At 40.6% G+C, this 18,986-nt stretch overlaps 1 protein-coding gene across 1 annotated transcript in view; it reads left to right on the forward strand.

Moving 5' to 3' along the window:
- The window catches only part of LOC128741774 (MAGUK p55 subfamily member 7), a 57,428-nt gene extending 38,941 nt beyond the window's left edge, over positions 1 to 18,487 (forward strand). Inside the window, exons 6-11 of the mRNA XM_053837805.1 lie at positions 9,359 to 9,526; positions 9,594 to 9,776; positions 16,264 to 16,408; positions 16,746 to 16,925; positions 16,985 to 17,328; positions 17,392 to 18,487. Coding sequence (XP_053693780.1) covers positions 9,359 to 9,526; positions 9,594 to 9,776; positions 16,264 to 16,408; positions 16,746 to 16,925; positions 16,985 to 17,328; positions 17,392 to 17,568 — 1,197 coding nt within the window. The 3' untranslated portion in view covers positions 17,569 to 18,487. The remainder of the gene's footprint in view (positions 1 to 9,358; positions 9,527 to 9,593; positions 9,777 to 16,263; positions 16,409 to 16,745; positions 16,926 to 16,984; positions 17,329 to 17,391) is intronic.
- The last annotated feature ends 499 nt before the right edge of the window (positions 18,488 to 18,986 follow it).

Genomic DNA, 18,986 nt, shown 5'->3' on the forward strand with positions numbered 1-18,986 from the left:
CCGGAGTTATTCCGGAGTTCCTTGGGGGACCGCGACATGGCTTTTTTAGATAAAGTTGCCAAATATTTAAAATTTGTTTGAAATCTGTTGATTTTTGTAAATATATCATCGGCTGTGGACATATCAGTTACTTTGCCGCAATTACGAGCCATGGCGCGCACCATCCGGATCCGGGGGGACACTATGAATCCGGAACCGGTTCCCATAAAGGGACATTTCAGCATTGGTAAAGTATGTCGTGTCGCATATCAAAAAACATCAGCATTCGACAAAATAGCGATTGGCGATCATCTGGGACCGTGCTGACCCGAGCGCGGCTTCCAGGTAACGCCCGTGGTTTTCTGCGTACGGCGTTCTTCTGATCGCGGTTGACGGATGACCAGGAACTCTGTCACTAGACGGCGTGGTATAACGGCGGATGAACGGGAACCGTCGATGTAGCTCGGATCGATGGCGTCTGCAGCACTTTTTACCTTTTTGAGAAAATCGTGTTATCCGATATACAATCTGAATTGAATTCACTAACTTGCACGGTGCAAGTTGCACCAAAATTGAACGAGCTAATCTATCTTTAGATCACTACGCGGTGCGAACTAGGAAAACTAGGAAATCATTGCCGAACTCTACCACGGTTTAGAACAAAGTGGCAGAGTAACAGTTTGCTGTCCCTCAAATCAGCGAAGAATCGTAAAAATACAACTTAACCGGAACTACGTAATCATTTACGAAGGTCCGTTTTCCGAAGTTATTTGTTAACGACGGAGATACCACGTAGCATTCTAAGGTATTGATTTCTTGCTTCCGAAGTTTCGGATCCAACCGAACCGTTTCTCTTGAAGCCAGAAACAAACCCGAGTCCTCCTTTCTTTGGGCAAATAGCCGAACAAGGGTTAACTCATCTTGGGGAGGTGCGTTCTCGTCGCAACCACCCGCTCTCACATGACTTTCCAACCTATCCCAAATTCCAGTGGGCGAACAACTCAGTGGCACTTAAGTACTCACATCTACCAAACGTACCAGAAGTGGTACTCTTTCTCTCTTCAACTCAACTAGCATAATTCTAAGCAGATCATGGAAACAACGGATTGCTCGATCTAAATTTTACTTAAATAGGTGTAATGCTACAAATGATAAAGTCATAATCTTTTATAAAGCCTAGCTGGTAGCTATTTTTGCTGAAAATGTACTTCTCGTTGCGACACCCACTCGCCAAATACCACCTTCGATAGCATTGTTAAATAAAATACATGAATCATGTCCATCGATTTGCCGCAATCCTCGGCGTAGCATACTCCAGGGTTGCTTTGAGCGTCAGTTTATCCATAGCTGTGTGCATTTGACAGTATCATACAGTGCCTTGAACTCCACGGAAATATGACACGTTCGTACCTATGTATACGTGTACGTCCACAATCCTGAAAGATGTGAATATGTGGATGTCGGTATGTGAAAATTTGATCCGTAGTTGTGCGGGCCCCCATAAAGCCCACTTGAAACTGTCCTATAAATTCTCTTGGTATTAGAAATAAACGTCGCATGATCTAGGAGAATATTTTCAGGCGGTTTTGATTAACATATTTCTGCCATAATCGTAGCAATTGACTTGATCACCCATGTGTAGATGGAACAAGTCACACTTTCCACTCATTCCTCTGGTAGTTTCTCCTACTTCCAAAGCCCAGAAATTGTCAATACTGTGCCATTACTTCCAATGCCATCCCTATCATGTTTGAATAGTATTGCCGTAAGTCAGCCGTTTCCGGCGGCTCTATTGTCTTCCGCTAGCCAATTTCTCACCACTTCTCATTAACATCGAAAGCAGGAATTGCCACCGCATAGAAAGACTACTTCCACCTGTAGACTACATCGCACTCATTCGTAAACAGGTTTCCCTCCTCGTCTCTATGTATGTCAGGTTTCAGTGTGTAACCATTACGAGATTGATTCACTTTCTCGTTAAACTTACGTGTTTCAGAATCCCGGTCCTAATTATTCAGGATTTCTGCCCTCCTTTTGCTGCTTTTCCTCGTCATGATCGTGTTCAACTGATGTGGTCAAATTCTCCATCATGGCAATACTTCAATTTTTTATCTTAGCTCTTTTTACCTTTGTTATACTAGAAATTGGACGAAAAACACGAACTTGATTCGAGGGCCGCAGTGCCGAATCACTTAACACTAAGATAAAAGATGACGAAAATGCGATAAAAAGATGACGAAAAACTGATAAATAGAAAACTAAAATACGACAAAAATAGCATCAAAATACGGTAAAAGGACGAAACAACACCAGAACAGCAAAAAAGGCAAAAAGAAGTTTTAAAAGTTTCCAAAATGCGACAAAACATACAAAAAAGATGACGAAAAGATGACAATTTTACGCCAGAAAGACGGCGAAAAGGCAAAAAAAACGGGCTGGTACCGAATGGCCGAAACACAAATGGCCGAATCACGAATGGCCGAAATCCAAATGGCCGAATTTCAATAACAGTCACAGAAGGCCGAATCACGAAAGGCCGAATCATGAAAGGCCGAATCACGAATGGCCGAATCACGAAAGGCCGAAATTTCTAAATAACTACTCAATAAAAAACTATGAATTGGCAAGTAGTTAACAAATAACTTTAATCAAACAAAAAACAAACTACTACTATTAAACAAACAAAACATGCTTTACGAACGCCTTTGTTTAGCGCTTAATAAAACCGCAACTGCGTCGACAAAATTTTTGCTGCTCATTTTGTGAGCATTAACACATTTCGAGTAGATTTTTTCGTCTATTTCTCGGCGCGAATTCGGAACATCCCGTTGAAGAATTCTAAGGATGTTCCTCTCTATCGCCTTTTGCTCCACCCGCAGCTCTGTGATGATCCTGGTCATTGACAGGTGATGGGAACCAACCATAGTTGCGTACATTACCTGCTTGTTTTTATTGAAAAGTACCCCATCAATGGAAAGCATCGGTTTTCCTCTCTGCGACAATACAATTTTGACGACAGGTGTACTTTCTTCATCGTTGAAACCAGCAACATCGGATGAATCGCCGGATGCACTCATCTTTCACAGGACAACTACCAACTACCGTGCGGAAAGCAAACCGTGTTCAACAACAATGGACACAACTGTTGGCTTTGCTATGTGCGGTCAACAAAGATGGACACGGCGGGATATTGAATGAAATATTTCGGTCGCTTTAGTGATAGGATAATAAACTTGTTTTCACCTGGTTTTTATCTCATATTTCTTAATTATAAATACATCTTCATTATAAGGTGCGAGACGTATTTACCGTGTTAGTAGCAAATGTTTCCTAGATGATTCAGGGCGAGACGGCCGTAGGCCGCGAGTGTGCGCCGGTGACCCGCCGTCGGAAGCGCCGGCCACTGCGGGGGGGCAGCCCCCCTGCAGAAACCACTACTATTTAGGTGCATGCATTTTCCTAGGTTTACTGTCTATTAGGGATTATGCCTTAGTTAAGTCCGAACGAGCGGCAGCGAGTAAGGACAGCATGTACCCAACGTTTGCGCAGGTTGAAGGCTATGAATATTTTCGGTCGAATATGACATTCGGCCATTCGTGTTTCGGTCATTTGTGATTCGGCCATTCGTGATTCGGCCTTTTGTGATTCGGCCATTCGTGATTCGGCCATTTGGTATATTATGCCATTCGTTATTTCGGCCATTTGTGTTTCGACCATTCGTGATTCGGCCATTTGTGTTTCGGCCATTCGTAGGTAATCCAAAAAAACATTGTCAAAAAAATTATTGTCGCAAAAAAATGGCAAGGCAGTGACAAAAAACAAAAAAAATGACCTAACGATGCAAAAGACGATGAAAAGATAAAAAACGAATCAATGATAACAAAGTAACGACAAAAAGACGCCAACACAGCAACAAAAAAGATGTGAAAATGGCAAATTTGGTTTTGTCGAAAAAAGCGACATAAATGTCAAAAACAGATATCTAGATAAAACGAACACGCGACAAAATAAGATGAAAAGACGGCAAAAAGACCATGAAGAGACAACAAAAATACGACATAGAGATAAAAATACGAAGAAAAAACTACAAGATATATAGCCCTAAGGGTTGTACGAAAGGGTGACGTAGGACTATATCAGATCATTAGATCAATGTAACTATTGTAAACTGCATTTCTGGCATATGTATGTTTATAAGAATCTGTGAGTGCCATTGTTTAAGTGAATGTTTAAAAGAGAAGAGTGAAATATTCAGATTCAATTCTTCATTGAATGCAAGGGTGGCTTTGAAAATACGTGGTGGGGGTTCATAAGTACAATGCCTGCAAACATAAAGATTTGTTTTAAAAATCACTTGTGTACATCATAAAGGTTGAAATAGTAATGAATGACCAGCCTACAGGTAATTTTATTGAATATGATTATACGTAGCTTGACATGTTTTAGTAATCTTACTTAAACTCGCTTGTGGCCTTTAAAAGGGCCATTGGTTACAAATAACCTTAAAGCACAAATTTAAAATCGCGCTAATCGCACAATGGCCTTTAAAAGGGCCATTGGTTACAAAGCACGTTCATCGCAAATATGACGCGCCATTCGAATGTCCTTCTCTTTTGACATGAATGGCAACAGACACGTAAGTTAGCGGCGTCGTTTCACTGTCTTTGGCTCCGAGAAGGTTTTACTAGTTTACTTTCACAGCTTACCGCTTGTTATATAGCGGAACATATGGCACATACGCAAAAATTTCTATTTTATTTGTATAAGAGTCCTTTTCTTCCCACCACATCCGCACCCATGTCTCAAACCATCATAAAATAAATTCTTGCCTCCAAAAAACTCCACATGCCAATTTGGTTCCATTTGCTTAATTAGTTCTCGAGTTATGAGAAAATTTGTGTTTCATTTGCAGAGGAGCCCCCCTCTGCTAAAAGTCGGATGGATCTCAGTACACAACAAAAACTATTCCTGCCTTCTCAAACCCCCAAATGCCACATTTGGTTCCATTTGCTTGATTAGTTCTAGAGTTATGAAGAAATTTGTATTTCAATTGTATGGAAGTCCCCCCTCGTAGAAGGGGAAGGGGTCTCAGTACACCATAGATAAAATTCTTACTTCCAAAACCCCCACATGCCAAATTTGGTTCCATTTGCTTGATTAGTTCGAGATTAATGAGAAAATTTGTAATTCATTTGTATGGGAGCCCCCCCCCCCCCCTCTTAGAACGGGAACGGGTCTTAGTACACCATAGAAAAAAAATCTACCTTTTAAAACCCCCACATGCCAAATTTGGTTCGATTTTCGTGATTAGTTCTCGAGTTTTGAGGAAATTTGTAATTCATTTCTTTAGGAGTCCCCCCCCCCTCTTACGCCCTCCATAAAATTGCTTTCTTACCCCCTCCATACAATTGCTGATCATTTTATATATCCAAAGACATATAAATTGTTCAATTTCGTTAAGTAGTTTAGTAGTTATTAGCATTTGAAATCTTTCATTCAAACGTTGCACTTCGATTTTCGTTTTCACAAAGTGCTACCCAGTTTCAGTATAGTAAACAAAGACATAGTCCTGCGTCAAAACAACAAAGATATGACAAAAGACGGCAAAAAGGCGTTGAAAAGACTGCAAGATGAATAAAGCGACGAAAAGACAGCAAATAAACGACAAAAAGACTACGACGAAGAAAAGGAACGAAAAATAGTGGAAAGACAACGGAAAGATTTCAAAAGAGTGATGACAAGTAAGCGAAAAGGCGATGAAAAAAGACAAAAATACGATGAAAAACCGTCAAAAAAGAACAAAGAAGAGATAAATAAATGTTGTAAAGACTATAAATAGATGCAGAAAAGGCACTGAAGAGACGATTAAAAGACGATAAAACAGCGACAAGAAATTGTAAAGAAAAGTTCCAAAAGACGATAAAAATGAAAAAAAAAACTACAAAAAATAGGAAAAATAAGACAAATTGATAACTATAGACAAAGAAACAAGCGACGAAACCTTCAATGAAACACAAATGTCGGTTAAACTATCATTAAAAGTAGATTTAAAATTGGATCAATTTCGCTTCTTTCTTAACCCATTATGACCCGAGTATACCTAAATTTGGACCAAATAAAGTAAAACTGTGTAATCCATTATATTATGGCTCGAATGTGTCGGGAAACTCAAAATCGTCATTTGGAATAGTTTCGGGGCCAAAATAAAACACGGTTTTATAAATACGGGCAGGTTTTATAACGGGTGGCAACTAAAATTTTGGAATTTTTTCTCAAGCTGTCAAAAAAAAAGACCAAGATACATGAAGAAGATCTGATTTACCGAAATTAAAGATACATTATCCATTGTTGAAAAAAATTAGTGTACATTTGACAACAGTCTGTACAGTACAGTGACAACAAGCTTTCGTTTGCCGTCGAAACAGGACCGTTGTACGGCCTTCATGTCAACTTTGCGAATGCATCTCTTGATTCTACCAATCAACTGTTTGCAATTCGTGGCTCTCCAGTTATTTTGGTACACCAAGGAACTCAAAATCCCGAAGAAATCTTCGATTGGACGCACTGAGACAAGTTTTTCGGGTCGTGGTTTTTGGGTAAAAATGGGATCGAATGGGTATTCAGGAACGATTGTGTTTTTTTGGCGTAATGCGATGATGCTCCATCCAGCCAAAACACGTATTGTCCATCTGCATGATGTGTTTGTAGAAATGGGATCAAAATTTTCTCCAAACATTCGTCTGGTGCATCTTAATTGATAGCCAAGCCAGAGGACTTGTTGTTGAAGAATCGAGAAAGAGAACGATGTCCTTCTGTGTCCGTAATTTTGGCTGGTCTTCCACTACCTTGCTTGCGAATAGTTGTTGGGCATCTTAGGATATGGTAAACAGTCGAAGCCGCAACATATTTGCTAATTAAATGTTGTACCGTATACTTTTTGCCGAGATTTTTGTTGCAGTTCGTAGAAGTGTACAACGCGCTCCCGAAATGCTTCTTGTTTCGACGGCATTTTTAGCAAAACTGGGTAAGCATAAGGAAAACAAAAAATATTTACAAAAAGAGGAGAGAGAGAGAGCTAATACATACATACTTTTATTTCTCTCTGAGCTCGTTTGTTGTTGAGCATAAGGGCCGCAAAAAAATTCCAAAATTTTAGTTGTCACCCGTTATTTCATACGTTCAGTTTCAAACAAACAAATTACAAAGTTGTTTACATATTTCTTATCGAATTTTGTGATAGACTTTACATATAAATATCATTTTACATTTCAGGTAATGTTTCGTCACAAAATGTAGACTTTTTCATGCGTTTTGGAGACAAGTTTTTTCATCATTTTTTCAACTTTTTTTCCGCCATTTATAACCACTTTGCCCTGTACAGAATACAGATGAAATGACAAAAACCGACAGATTATCTCACACATAAATAATGTTTTATTCATTATTTTCATTTTTAGAGATTTGCTATATTAAAATTTCAAATACTAAGTTTATCATTGAAACTAAAAGACGGTTTAAACGATTATTTCAACTACCACCGGATAAGTTAGTCTGTTTTCTTCATATGCCGAATCAATCGTTTCCTTGGAGCTGTCTTGGAAAACAAAAGATTGGCTCGTTCTTACTTTCTGTCCGTTTGCTTTCTTCCATCTGAAACGTCATACATGTATGTTTGTATTGTTCGTGATTTTTCTTCCAGCGTTTTAGTTTTTTTTTGTTTGCTTCACTAGAAATTTTAATTTTTATAATTGGAGTACACTGCGCCCGCGGTATGTATTTCTTTCTCTCGGAATTATTTTTCGCCTTGTAGCGTAGCACGACTGTCTCCTTTCGGTGCTAGCTAGTAGGTACTGTGATACGATAAGCATCGTACGTATGCGAAAACTTGAAACTGCCGTTAGACTCGTTTCCGTTAGCTGTCGACTGTTTTCAGAAACGACCCTTTTACCAGTCGAGGACTATCAAAATAGAGTGCACCTAGCAGCACTAATGCTAGAATACATTGCTATTACTCGTTCTGGTATGAGATATAAGTTTAGGAAATATTTCGTGTAAGGCTGCTTAAGTGTCTTTTCAAGTAATGTTACATTACGATAAAAATCAAGTCTCCAAAAAGCTGTTCAAAGTCATCTGGTTTTTCCCAGTGTGGTAACATTCAAGTAGTTTTTCCTGCCTGCACAAGCTACTTTTACTCTCTAAACCAGTGCTAAGTTTCATCAGGACTAACCTGACATAGCCGCTACTTCACAAAATTTAAAACCAACACTAGATGATACTAATTCTGTGGCTTATTTAAAAGTAAATAGCACAATATTCAAAATGAACGAGTTTCAATAGAATAGTTCAACATTGACATACTCGACACCGGACTATGTAAGTTATTTACAATATACACAGTTGCTCTGCACTAACCAGAATGACTTTCTTTCTGGATCAAGGAGATTTACTAAGCGCTTGAGGACATAACATAAAAGATCAAAGCGAGAGATAGAACACTGCCATAAAAGTACATTAAATTAACTGCAGTAGGATTATATTTTTTGTATGTATTTGTGTCACTTTATATGTTTTTATGCTTTTCAACTATTAATCACCACCATCTATGAGCATGACTTCCTGACAATCTCGAGGATCAAAAATTTCATCATCTTTTTTCAAACAACAAAAATGGTTCTGTGCACCTCTACATATCATGATTCGTGTATAAACTTCCATCCTCGTTTGACTTAACTCTAGCCTTCATCAGACACTTAATCCCCGCATATGTGAAGTCGTAAAATGTTGCATTCATGTTCCGTTACGTTCTCACTCGTCTCAAACACTTCATTTTATTTCCTCTCCAAGTGGAACGAAAATAGATGTCTTTCTTTTTGGCTGTCGCATTTGTTTCTATTTATTTGATGCGTGTTCGTTCGTAGAAAGCAAACAAAACAACTCAATGTGCTCAAACATAATGACAACTAGTTTTCGGAAAACAAATCAAATTGTTCTATAATATAAAATTTGTTTTACTGCGCGCAAGTGTGCCGGAGCACAAAGTGCGGAACCAATTGTAGTAAGTATTTCAGTTCCTTCGTTGGTCATTTTCTTCGTTTCCTTCGGTTCGTTACAGTAGACTGTTTGATTTCTGTCAATAATTTTTTTTTAGTATTAATCATGCAGTTTTCCCCGAATGGTCTTTTTCTCTCAGAAACCTCCATCGTTAGGAGAACATTTTCCGATATGATTTTTTCATTTTGATTCAAAGAACTGTTCATCACATAAACGAATTAAGTTTGAAACAGCTTCTTACACTTTAAGTACCGCTTACTAGAACGTAATACTCATCATGAACGAAGTAAAGTCAAGTTTAAAAATAAGCAAACATTCCCCTTTTCAGGGTGCCACAATAAAAACCGATGAGGAAACGGGTAAAATTATCATCGCACGAATTATGCACGGTGGTGCGGCGGATCGATCCGGGCTAATCCACGTGGGCGACGAGGTGATCGAGGTTAACAACATCAATGTGGAAGGCAAAACACCCGGTGACGTGCTGTCGATTTTGGTAAGATTCTACGCAACGCTAGACGGTAATTTCTGGATTTAATCCATATACTTTTATGATATTGCAGCAAAATTCGGAAGGTACCATCACGTTCAAACTGGTACCATCGGATGGAAAACTGGATCAGCGGGAGAGCAAGGTGCGCGTTAGAACGCACTTCAGCTATGATCCGGAGCAAGATCCGTACATACCGTGCAAGGAAGCAGGATTGGGATTCGCCAGAGGCGATATTTTACACATCGTAGCACAGGTATGGTGTTGAACGGTTATTAACTTATCTACATAAGCACCAAACTCCAGGTTCCGAACTTTGATTCCTTATTCACGTTTTGGTGCATAAAATTGAAACTAAAACTTTGATATTTATGAATTTCGCAGGCTTTAAAGTAGCAAGTACTTGCTTTGACTTCAAACCTGTTTAAATTAGTTGAGACATCTCTGAGGACAATGATTTTTTTAGCAAAATCAGTTTGCATTTTACTCAGAAATTTATGATAGATTTGAGAGGAGACCAATAATATAACCCAGTGCACTTTTAAACATACTTTCAAAAAGATTGATTGAATTTCTATTTAGATTGCCGAGAAAACTTTTGTTCTACAATGTTTGGTTCCTGAGATAAAAATTTTTGAACTAGGTAATATTTATGAAAAACTAGTTTTTCGGTCGTAACTCAAGAACAACAAAAAACCTTATCGTAAAATGTATCACTAAAATATCATGCGACAAATAGGGAAAAAATGCACACATTTTGTGGAATTCCAAGACCCTTCGGCCCAAACTTGTATGATAACTGTGACTAATAGTGTACTACCACTGACGAACTGACATAACACATAGAAGAAAATCCTTAGAAAACCATCGTGCTACACATTTTGCTTGCACACTAGCACCCTCTGTTATGCATGTCGCGGAATAGCTTGCATTTGCACAGTTTTATGCTGTAAGGTTTTTACATTTGTATGGTTTTATACTGAAATCTCGAAGCAACACTCGCGCGCCGCGGTGTGGTCATGTTGCGAAACATGCTTTTTTGAAAAATTAGTGGTTTTTGATTGGACGATGGAATTTACGCGAGTGTCTCGTCTGTTTGTCTGTGGTACTACTTTGTACTTTACGGGAGCGGTCGACTGAATTGAGAAATGTTTAGTTTCTAATGGTGTATTCCACACGGCAGCCTCATCACGATACTGTGTAGGAACGTGACAACTTACCGAAATGAATAATGCCAAAAGGTTTTGCTTCATTTGCATTATTTACAAAGTTATCCTTAACTTCCAGAGTAGTCAGCCTATCGAGAAACATACTTATCAAGCTACCGCTAAATTAACAAAAAAATGTACGTGCACTGCAAGGAAGTACACTAAGACCCATTTTGTTCACAATTTATTCACGACTAACTGACCCGACAAACTGCGTATTGCCACAAATTAAACTGTGTTATACATAAATACGTGAAACTCGGATGACCTTTGTCACAATCTTCAGTTTTGCAAGTTTTTGAGAAGTTCAACCTTAGATGATTCATTTTGGCAGTTACGCAACTATGAAAGGTTAATATACAAATTTGCAATTTTTCCTCACAGTAAAGTAGAAAACTACTCCCCCCATTGCTTAGCCAGATAAAATAAATCGGAACATTTAAATATTCGCCGTGATTGTATAACATTTCGCCGAGTACCATTTCGTGAAAACCTTATGCGGAATGCACTATTTCACGGAAATACTTTTCGTGGAAAGTACTATCACAGACAAACAGACGAGACACTCGCGTTAATTCCATCGTCCAATCAAAAACCACTCATTTTTCAAAAAAGCATGTTTCGCAATATGGACACACCGCGGCGCGCGAGTGTTGCTTCGAGTTTTCAGTATAAAACCATACAAATGTAAAAATCCTACAGCATAAAACCCTGCAAATGCTAGCTACTCCGCAATATGCATAATAGAGGGTGCTAGTCTGCAAGTAAAATGTGTAGCACGATGGTTTTTAAAGGATTTTCTTCTATGTGTCGTGTCAGTTCGTCAGTGGTACTATTTCACAGGGGTGATCTTCTCCTTACTCGCTATCGCTCGTTCGGACACAACTGAATGAAAGTAATGGAAGTCAAAACACCTAGGAAAACAAATAAACCTAGACAGAGGTGATTTCTGCGGAAGACTGCCCCCCCCTAAGACATAATATTAGAGTATTTTTTCGAACGTAGAGTAGACTAAAACCGCTTTAACGTAATCTTTATGCGAATATCGAAATACATGCGGCTTTAATTCACGCGGAACGTATCCATCGCACAAAATGTAACTTTAATAATGAAATTAAAACGCTGTCTTGTCTAATCTAACCTAACGCACCCAATTCTTGAAAACAACCTGGAAAATAACGATTACGTAAATCTATCATTTTTCTTGTGAACGGTCAAGTCAACTGCGGTATACCGTAGAAATCAAGCGGAACAAATATTAATATATTTATAGTCGTGGAGGGTCCTGTAATCATTGATAATAATAGATTAGGAAATTAGCCGTGCAATCTTTGATTAAACTAGACGTTTTGCTCGCTTTTAGCCAACGTTTCGATCCTGGATTTGGACGTTCTTCAGGGCTTTAAGTTTTAACCGTCTTTGTCTAGTAGCTTTTTGCTTATAGTGTTGTCTGTCAAAACCCAAAGACAGAAATTCAAGAAATTCAAATTTCATACTCATATTTTATATTTTTCTGGGAAATTAAGTATGCAGTTGGTTTGCGGCCCGTTCGAAGTGGATTACCTGCGAATGGCCGAATCACGAAAGGCCGAAACACGAATGGCCGAACTTTATATTCGACCGAAAATGTCCACGGCCTTTAATCTACACAATCATTGGGTATATGCTGTCTGTAGTCGCTCCTTCCTACTGACTAGTAGTAAATCCTGGAAAATGCTTGGCAGGCGCTTCCGAGGGCGGGTCACCGGTGCATACTTGCGACATGCGGTCTTCTCGCCCTGAATCATCTAGAAAACATTTGCTACTGACACGCTAAATAGGTCTCACACTTTATAATGAACGTGAGCCATTTTCGCTTAGGTGAAGAAAGAACAATCAATTATCTATACTCTACATCTACCAAAATAAAAAATAAGGTACAGAGTGTCTTGTTTTTCTGAGACTAAGGTGCAGAATTCTACGAAATGCTTTTTTCTTTCATTGTTTGATACTTTGATACACATACACTAGACATTAAAGTAATTTTATATGTATTTTTTAATACATCCAAGTAAAATTCTCTCTATGGAGTGTTCATAATCAAGAAATGTCATATGAGGTAAAAAATCGGCCTTTCGTGATTCGGCCAAACCTAATTTCGGCCTTCTGTGACTGTTGTTGAAATTCGGCCATTTGGATTTCGGCCATTCGTGATTCGGCCATTTGTGTTTCGGTCATTCGGTACCAGCCCGTTCGGGGCACGTGAAATGCTTTATTTCATACGATTTACTCACCAGATTTTAATTCTTTTGACAACCGCCATCATCGTCGCTATCGTCGTCGTCGTCGTCGGCATCATACGCGCCATTGTCGTCGCCATCGTCTCCGTTACAGAGACCATAGATTACAGAGGCGACAAGACACTCAAAAACCGCTAAAGTTTGAATCAAAGCGGAGAGGTACCTTTATTTATAATGGTACTCTCCGCTTTGATTCAAAATTTAGCGGGTTTTGAGTGCCGTGTCGCCTCTGTAATCTATAGTCTCTGCAGCCTCCGTCATCGCCATTGTGGTTGCCATCATCGTCATTGTCGTCGCCGCCATTGTCGTCGCCATCGTCGTCGTTATTGCTGTTATCGTCATTGTCATCATCGCGGTCGTCGTCGTCGCCGTCATCGTCGTCACCATCGTGGTCGCTATCTTCACCATCGTCACCGTCGCCACCATCGTCGTTAGCGTCGCTATTATCGTTGCCGCCATCGTGATCGACATCATCGTTGTTATCGCCATCGTCATCATTGCCATCATCATCGTCGTCGTCGTCGCCATCCATATCGTCATGGTCATCATCGTTTCTGGGTATCGTGCCTGTTGTTTCTATGTCCGCTCGTTCTCGTCCGGCTCCTCCTCAAGGCCGGTATTCAACGGTATGTAATACATGCCGTCACGTTGCTTCAACCCTCGCCACATTTCGAAGGTGCTCCAGTGGCCCCGGAATGCATACGAAATGCATCACTCTATTCAAAGCTGCCTTGATCAGTCGCGTCAGTTTGACCGGAAATTCTTATTTATACATTACCTGCCATGGTCTCGATCGACTGGATGAATATGTGATGTGCGAGCAAAATGGTCTGTAGTGGCGTGAGCTCGCCTAAAGCCTATTGGTATTTCCCTATACGAACCCCAGAGCTATCGTTGACAACCTACGTTACAAAATCTTGAAAACTACTTTGTTAACTTATCTTCCCAGAACAAGAAATCCTAGAAAGTTATTCAGCGTAGACCCGTCCCCAGGGTTTCTAAGCCATATTTGTGAAATGTTAGTGGTAGATAGTGTTGCGTGCGCAAACAGAATTCAATGCTCTATAGAAATTAATCATTTGTCTTTTTTGATCTAATTTTATCGGCATCGGCTCACTTATATAAGAGGCGCATCCTCACAATTCACACATAGTCGAAATTACAATTTGCTACCGATAAGTCCACTATGATGGAATAAATAGTTTTAGTTGAGACGTATTGTTCCTTATCACACCGAAAAGCCAAGCAGCAGCCAGTGACGAATTGGTTTCTTATATAGTCCACAACCTTCAGTCAGTTTGGTTTATCTGACTATCGAAGAGAGTGTCCAGGCGCAAACAGATAGTCTTTAGTGCTTGTTGGCATCAAACCATTCGTCTCAGGTACTTCATGGCTCTTTACCTAGTACCACAGTGGCCACCTCTCCCAACAGCCCCAACCGAGGGTGAAGGCATCCAATTCTTCGGAAGCAGATCCCAGTATCAAATCTAGGAGAACTCCTTTGACATTAATGGTATACAGTCGATAGCGCGCTCATGCTTCTAGGTAATGGTTAGAGTTTGCATCTGCAGCCATAGGAAGCGTATGTTTGTGACGTTCGATAAAAGGCCATCAACGAAAATTCGGTCAATTTGGTTTATTGAGTATTAGTCTATTGATCTCCAGATTACTTTGCGAATACCTGCGGCAGAAAAAAATGTAATTCTGATCACCAGGCCTCGAGAAGCTGTGAAGCTAACGCATCATTGGCCGTTATCGTTCGTCTCGGAGTGCAGACCGTACCCAAGTAACAATGTGAGTATTATTGTACTCTTATGGTGGTCTTCAAGACCAATTGTGGTCTTAAATACCATCATAAGAATATAATAACACCCAAATTGTTACTTGGGTAAGGCCTTGTCACTGGTCTATGCATCGCATCCTTACCGACCTTGGTGTATATATCCCCCACGATAATCTCGAGTGTGGCGTGGTAAACAGCTGTTCTATAATGTCTACTGTTTCGCGTAGAACGCTTTCTTTGCGTCGATCTTCGCATGAGTAGTGCAAGTTGACGAAGAAACGGCCTATTGTCCTCAACACGCACACTCTCCCGTTGCTCGCCTTCCAGTTGAGTCATACGATTTTGCCATCTGCCCAACACGATAAAATCAGATTTCAGTTTGTCTGTAGTGCCGATACCATGGTAAACCTGGGCTGATTCGCCACAGATTGTCCATACCTTCTCTATCATGTGGTAGATTTCCTGCAATGCTGCGATGCCGAATTTCCGATGTTCTGGCTGTTCCAACAGCATCCCATCGCCACCTGGGAAATTAAGTGACCTGCAGTTCCAAGTGCAGTTATTCTTTTTCGTCCTAGTTCCAGATCCACACTACCAGTTCGAGGCAACACACTTCGTAATTTAGCCGCCCGCTTCGAATCAGACTCTGTTGTGAGCGGTTCTTAATCCAGTGCACAGTACTTACTTAATTAGGTGGCTTGCCGTCCTGAGACAAAGCCTGTTGTTTCTCCATGTAACTCGGTTGAGGGCTACCGCTCTCCAATTCCTCGGACACCGAGTACTCTCCACCAGATCTCGCTCCACTTGGTCTAACCATCTAGCTCGCTGCGCTCCTGGTCGTCTTGTTCCTACCGGATTTGAGGCGAACACCATCTTTGCAGGGTAGTTGTCCGGCATTCTTGCAACATGCCCTGCTCATCGTACTCGTTCAGCTTTAGCCACCTTCTGGATACTGAGTTCGCCATAGAGCTGTGCGAGTTCATGGTTCATCCTCTGCCTCCATACTCCGTTCTCCTGTATACCGCCGAAGATCGTTCTTAGTACTCGTCGTTCGAAAACAACGAGAACTCGCAGGTCCTCGTCCTTCTCGAGCAATGTCCATGTTTCATGCCCGTAGAGAACAACCGGTCTAATAAGCGTCTTGTACAGGGTGCACTTTTTACGGGGACTTACTCTGCTTGACCGCAATTGCTTGTGAAGCCCATAGTAAGCACTACTTCCGCTGATAATACGCCTCCGAATCCCACGGTTGAGGCAATATCTATACCAGACAAAAACATTATGAGATTGAGTTTTTTAGAATACGTTTCTTACTATGTTCTATCGTATATGAATGCAATATTCGAAATAAATAACGTAAATTGGGATTTTGAACACAAAAACGTCAATCAGAATGACCGGTCGTTGGAACTGTTTGTTTAGTGATGAAATACAAACTGTCGATTATTCTCAAATGATCTACTTATTTCACAGGATGACTCCTACTGGTGGCAAGCACGAAAGGAAGGCGAAAAGACTACTCGAGCAGGACTGATCCCCAGCCGTGCTTTACAGGAACGGCGAGTTCTACACGAACGCGCTCAGAAAGCGGCCAATAATAATAACGACGAAACTAAAGGTAAGAACTAAATCGTTCGCTGCATACACTACAAGGTTCATATCCCAGAATTTGAGAAATCAAAATTTAATTAACTCTCTTAATTGGAAATCTAAATTTATCACGCACCACTAACATACCGCCGATTGTTTTTCATGCCCGCCGTCAATCATTTGCCCGCTCTCGTTGAAAACCAAATCATGCTTTCCCATTTGTGCCTGTGTGTATGTCCGTCCGTCCCTGTTACGGTCTATGCTAGAAGGTTCATGTGCCTCCATCTGCTCGACACCGCCTGGTTCACCTAACCCGAACAATCCCTGTGGAGGGCCTAAAACTAAAAAGATTATGTACGATACAGCGGAAAACGACGATTTCGATCGGGAGCTGATTGCCACCTACGAAGAGGTGGCCAAGCTGTACCCCAGGCCCAACGTCTATCGGCCAATCGTACTGATCGGAGCACCCGGAATCGGCCGCAATGAATTGAAGCGACGACTTGTGGCCCGGGATCCGGAAAAGTACAAGAGTCCAGTGCCATGTAAGTTTTCCTGTATTAAAATGCTGTCAAATTTTGACTGATAATCCAAAACATTTCAGATACAACTCGTCCGATGCGCCCCGGTGAGGTTGCTGGTCGGGAGTACCTCTTCGTGTCGCGCGAGAAAATGGAAAGCGATGTGGTCAACGGTAAGTTCATCGAGCACGGTGAGTACAAGGGTCACCTGTACGGAACGTCCGCCGAAAGTGTGAAAACCATCGTCAATGCCGGTTGCGTCTGTGTGCTCGCTCCCCACTACCAGGCGTTGAAGTCGCTAAGAACTGCCCAGCTGAAGCCGTATATTGTGCACATTCGCCCGCCGACGCTGGAAAAGCTGAAGAAAACCCGCACCCAGGCTCGTGCTCGGTCAACGTTCGACGAGAGCAACTCGAGGGGTTTTACGGTTTGTTCATTTCCGCCTTCCTTAGCACAAATCACCCATTATTAAATAAACTTTATATTGCAGGACGAAGAATTCGACGACATGATCAAGTCAGCCGAACGGATCAATCTGCTGTACGGACACTTTTGCGACGATGAAATCGTTAATGGTGAACTAACCGAAGCGTTCGAGCGGTTGGTATCGCTGGCCAATAAGGTCGAATCGGAACCACTTTGGGCACCGGTCAGTTGGGTGCAATGAAGGCACATTTGCTCTGCTGCTGCCACCGAGCCGCCGGAGTTTGTTGAGCCTAAGTGAGCCTAGCGGAGAAAGGTGTTCGAACTTCGAATATTAGTCAAACGTCAGTCAAAGCTGTTTTCGTTCGCTTGTGTTACTCGCTTGTTACCGTCACCACACGACTAGAAATAGGCGGCGGAAAAACGAAGTGCATCGTCAAATTCAAATATTCATGTTTGTAAATAGCCATGTTCGATTGGTTTAGGTCCCGGTGTGTTTGTCTGTGTACAGTGCGGTGTGCTTGCCCGGATTCTACAACACACGCTGGTAGGTTTTGTTTAATCGTTGTACCAGGTAATGCCGGAGTAGGACTGTGGACAACGGATAAAACTAGTTAGGTTGGATTGTTAGCAATTTTGTGTTAAGCATTTTATTTGATTGTTTTTTATTTTGCGAAAAAAATATATTTTTTTCATGTCGGAATACAGTTGTTTCCGACACCCCCAAGAGAATCAAACGTCCATATAGAATATGTTTTCTGATGAGTTGTGACTGTTATTAGCATATTTTAGAGAAACTAAAGCGGTTACGCTAACATTTCGTTTGTTCTTCACTCCTGTTATAAATCAGAAGGCGATTAGGAATTTTATCTATGATTTGAATAATATTGCAACTAAAATAAACAAAAAAAAGCGTGCCTAGTTTAAATTTGATAATACATACTTTAAACAAATGACGTATTGAAGAATTACAGAAATAATTTATCAGCAGATGTTCGGATTTTTGTAGACAATATCTAAGTTTAGGTACCGATAGCGAATGTAATCAGGGCTGCTCTGCACTCAGTGCACCTATTTTGTCCTCAACACCTCAACCGACCAAATTTGAAAATGTTATGTATGGGGTATTTGTAGAGTCTATTATTATCTATAAGGTTGCTGAATTAAGTACTGCTCTATCTTATGTATTTACGGCGCACTCCCAGTTCACACTGGGTGGTGCACCAAGAGCGCTCTCTGCGCAACACTCAGTGTGAACTAGGAGTGCGCCGTAAATACGCAAGATAGAGCAATACTTAGTTAAGCAATCTTATGGATAATAATTGACTCTATAAATGCCCCTTAGATAACATTTTCGAATTTTGCTTCGCTGAGGTGTTATAGCTAAATAAGCAAAATAGGTGCACCGAGTGCAGAACAGCCCTGAATGTAATGGATGCGTTTCACTGCCCCACATGTTCCGAAAAAGAAACCAGAATACAATAATTTTACATCGTCGTTTGCCAGAAAAGTTCTCACTGACCCTTACTACATGGACGCGGTTTAGCGTGACTATAACCTAATTAACTTCAATATTCAAAAAGTCATCTAAGCTGTTTGCTGTAATATAAAAATGCGGCTATTACTATGATTACTAATCCATTTAGTTGATTCATACAATAA

The sequence above is a fragment of the Sabethes cyaneus genome, chromosome 3 (genome assembly GCF_943734655.1).
Source record: "Sabethes cyaneus chromosome 3, idSabCyanKW18_F2, whole genome shotgun sequence".
NCBI classification, from domain to species: domain Eukaryota; kingdom Metazoa; phylum Arthropoda; class Insecta; order Diptera; family Culicidae; genus Sabethes; species Sabethes cyaneus.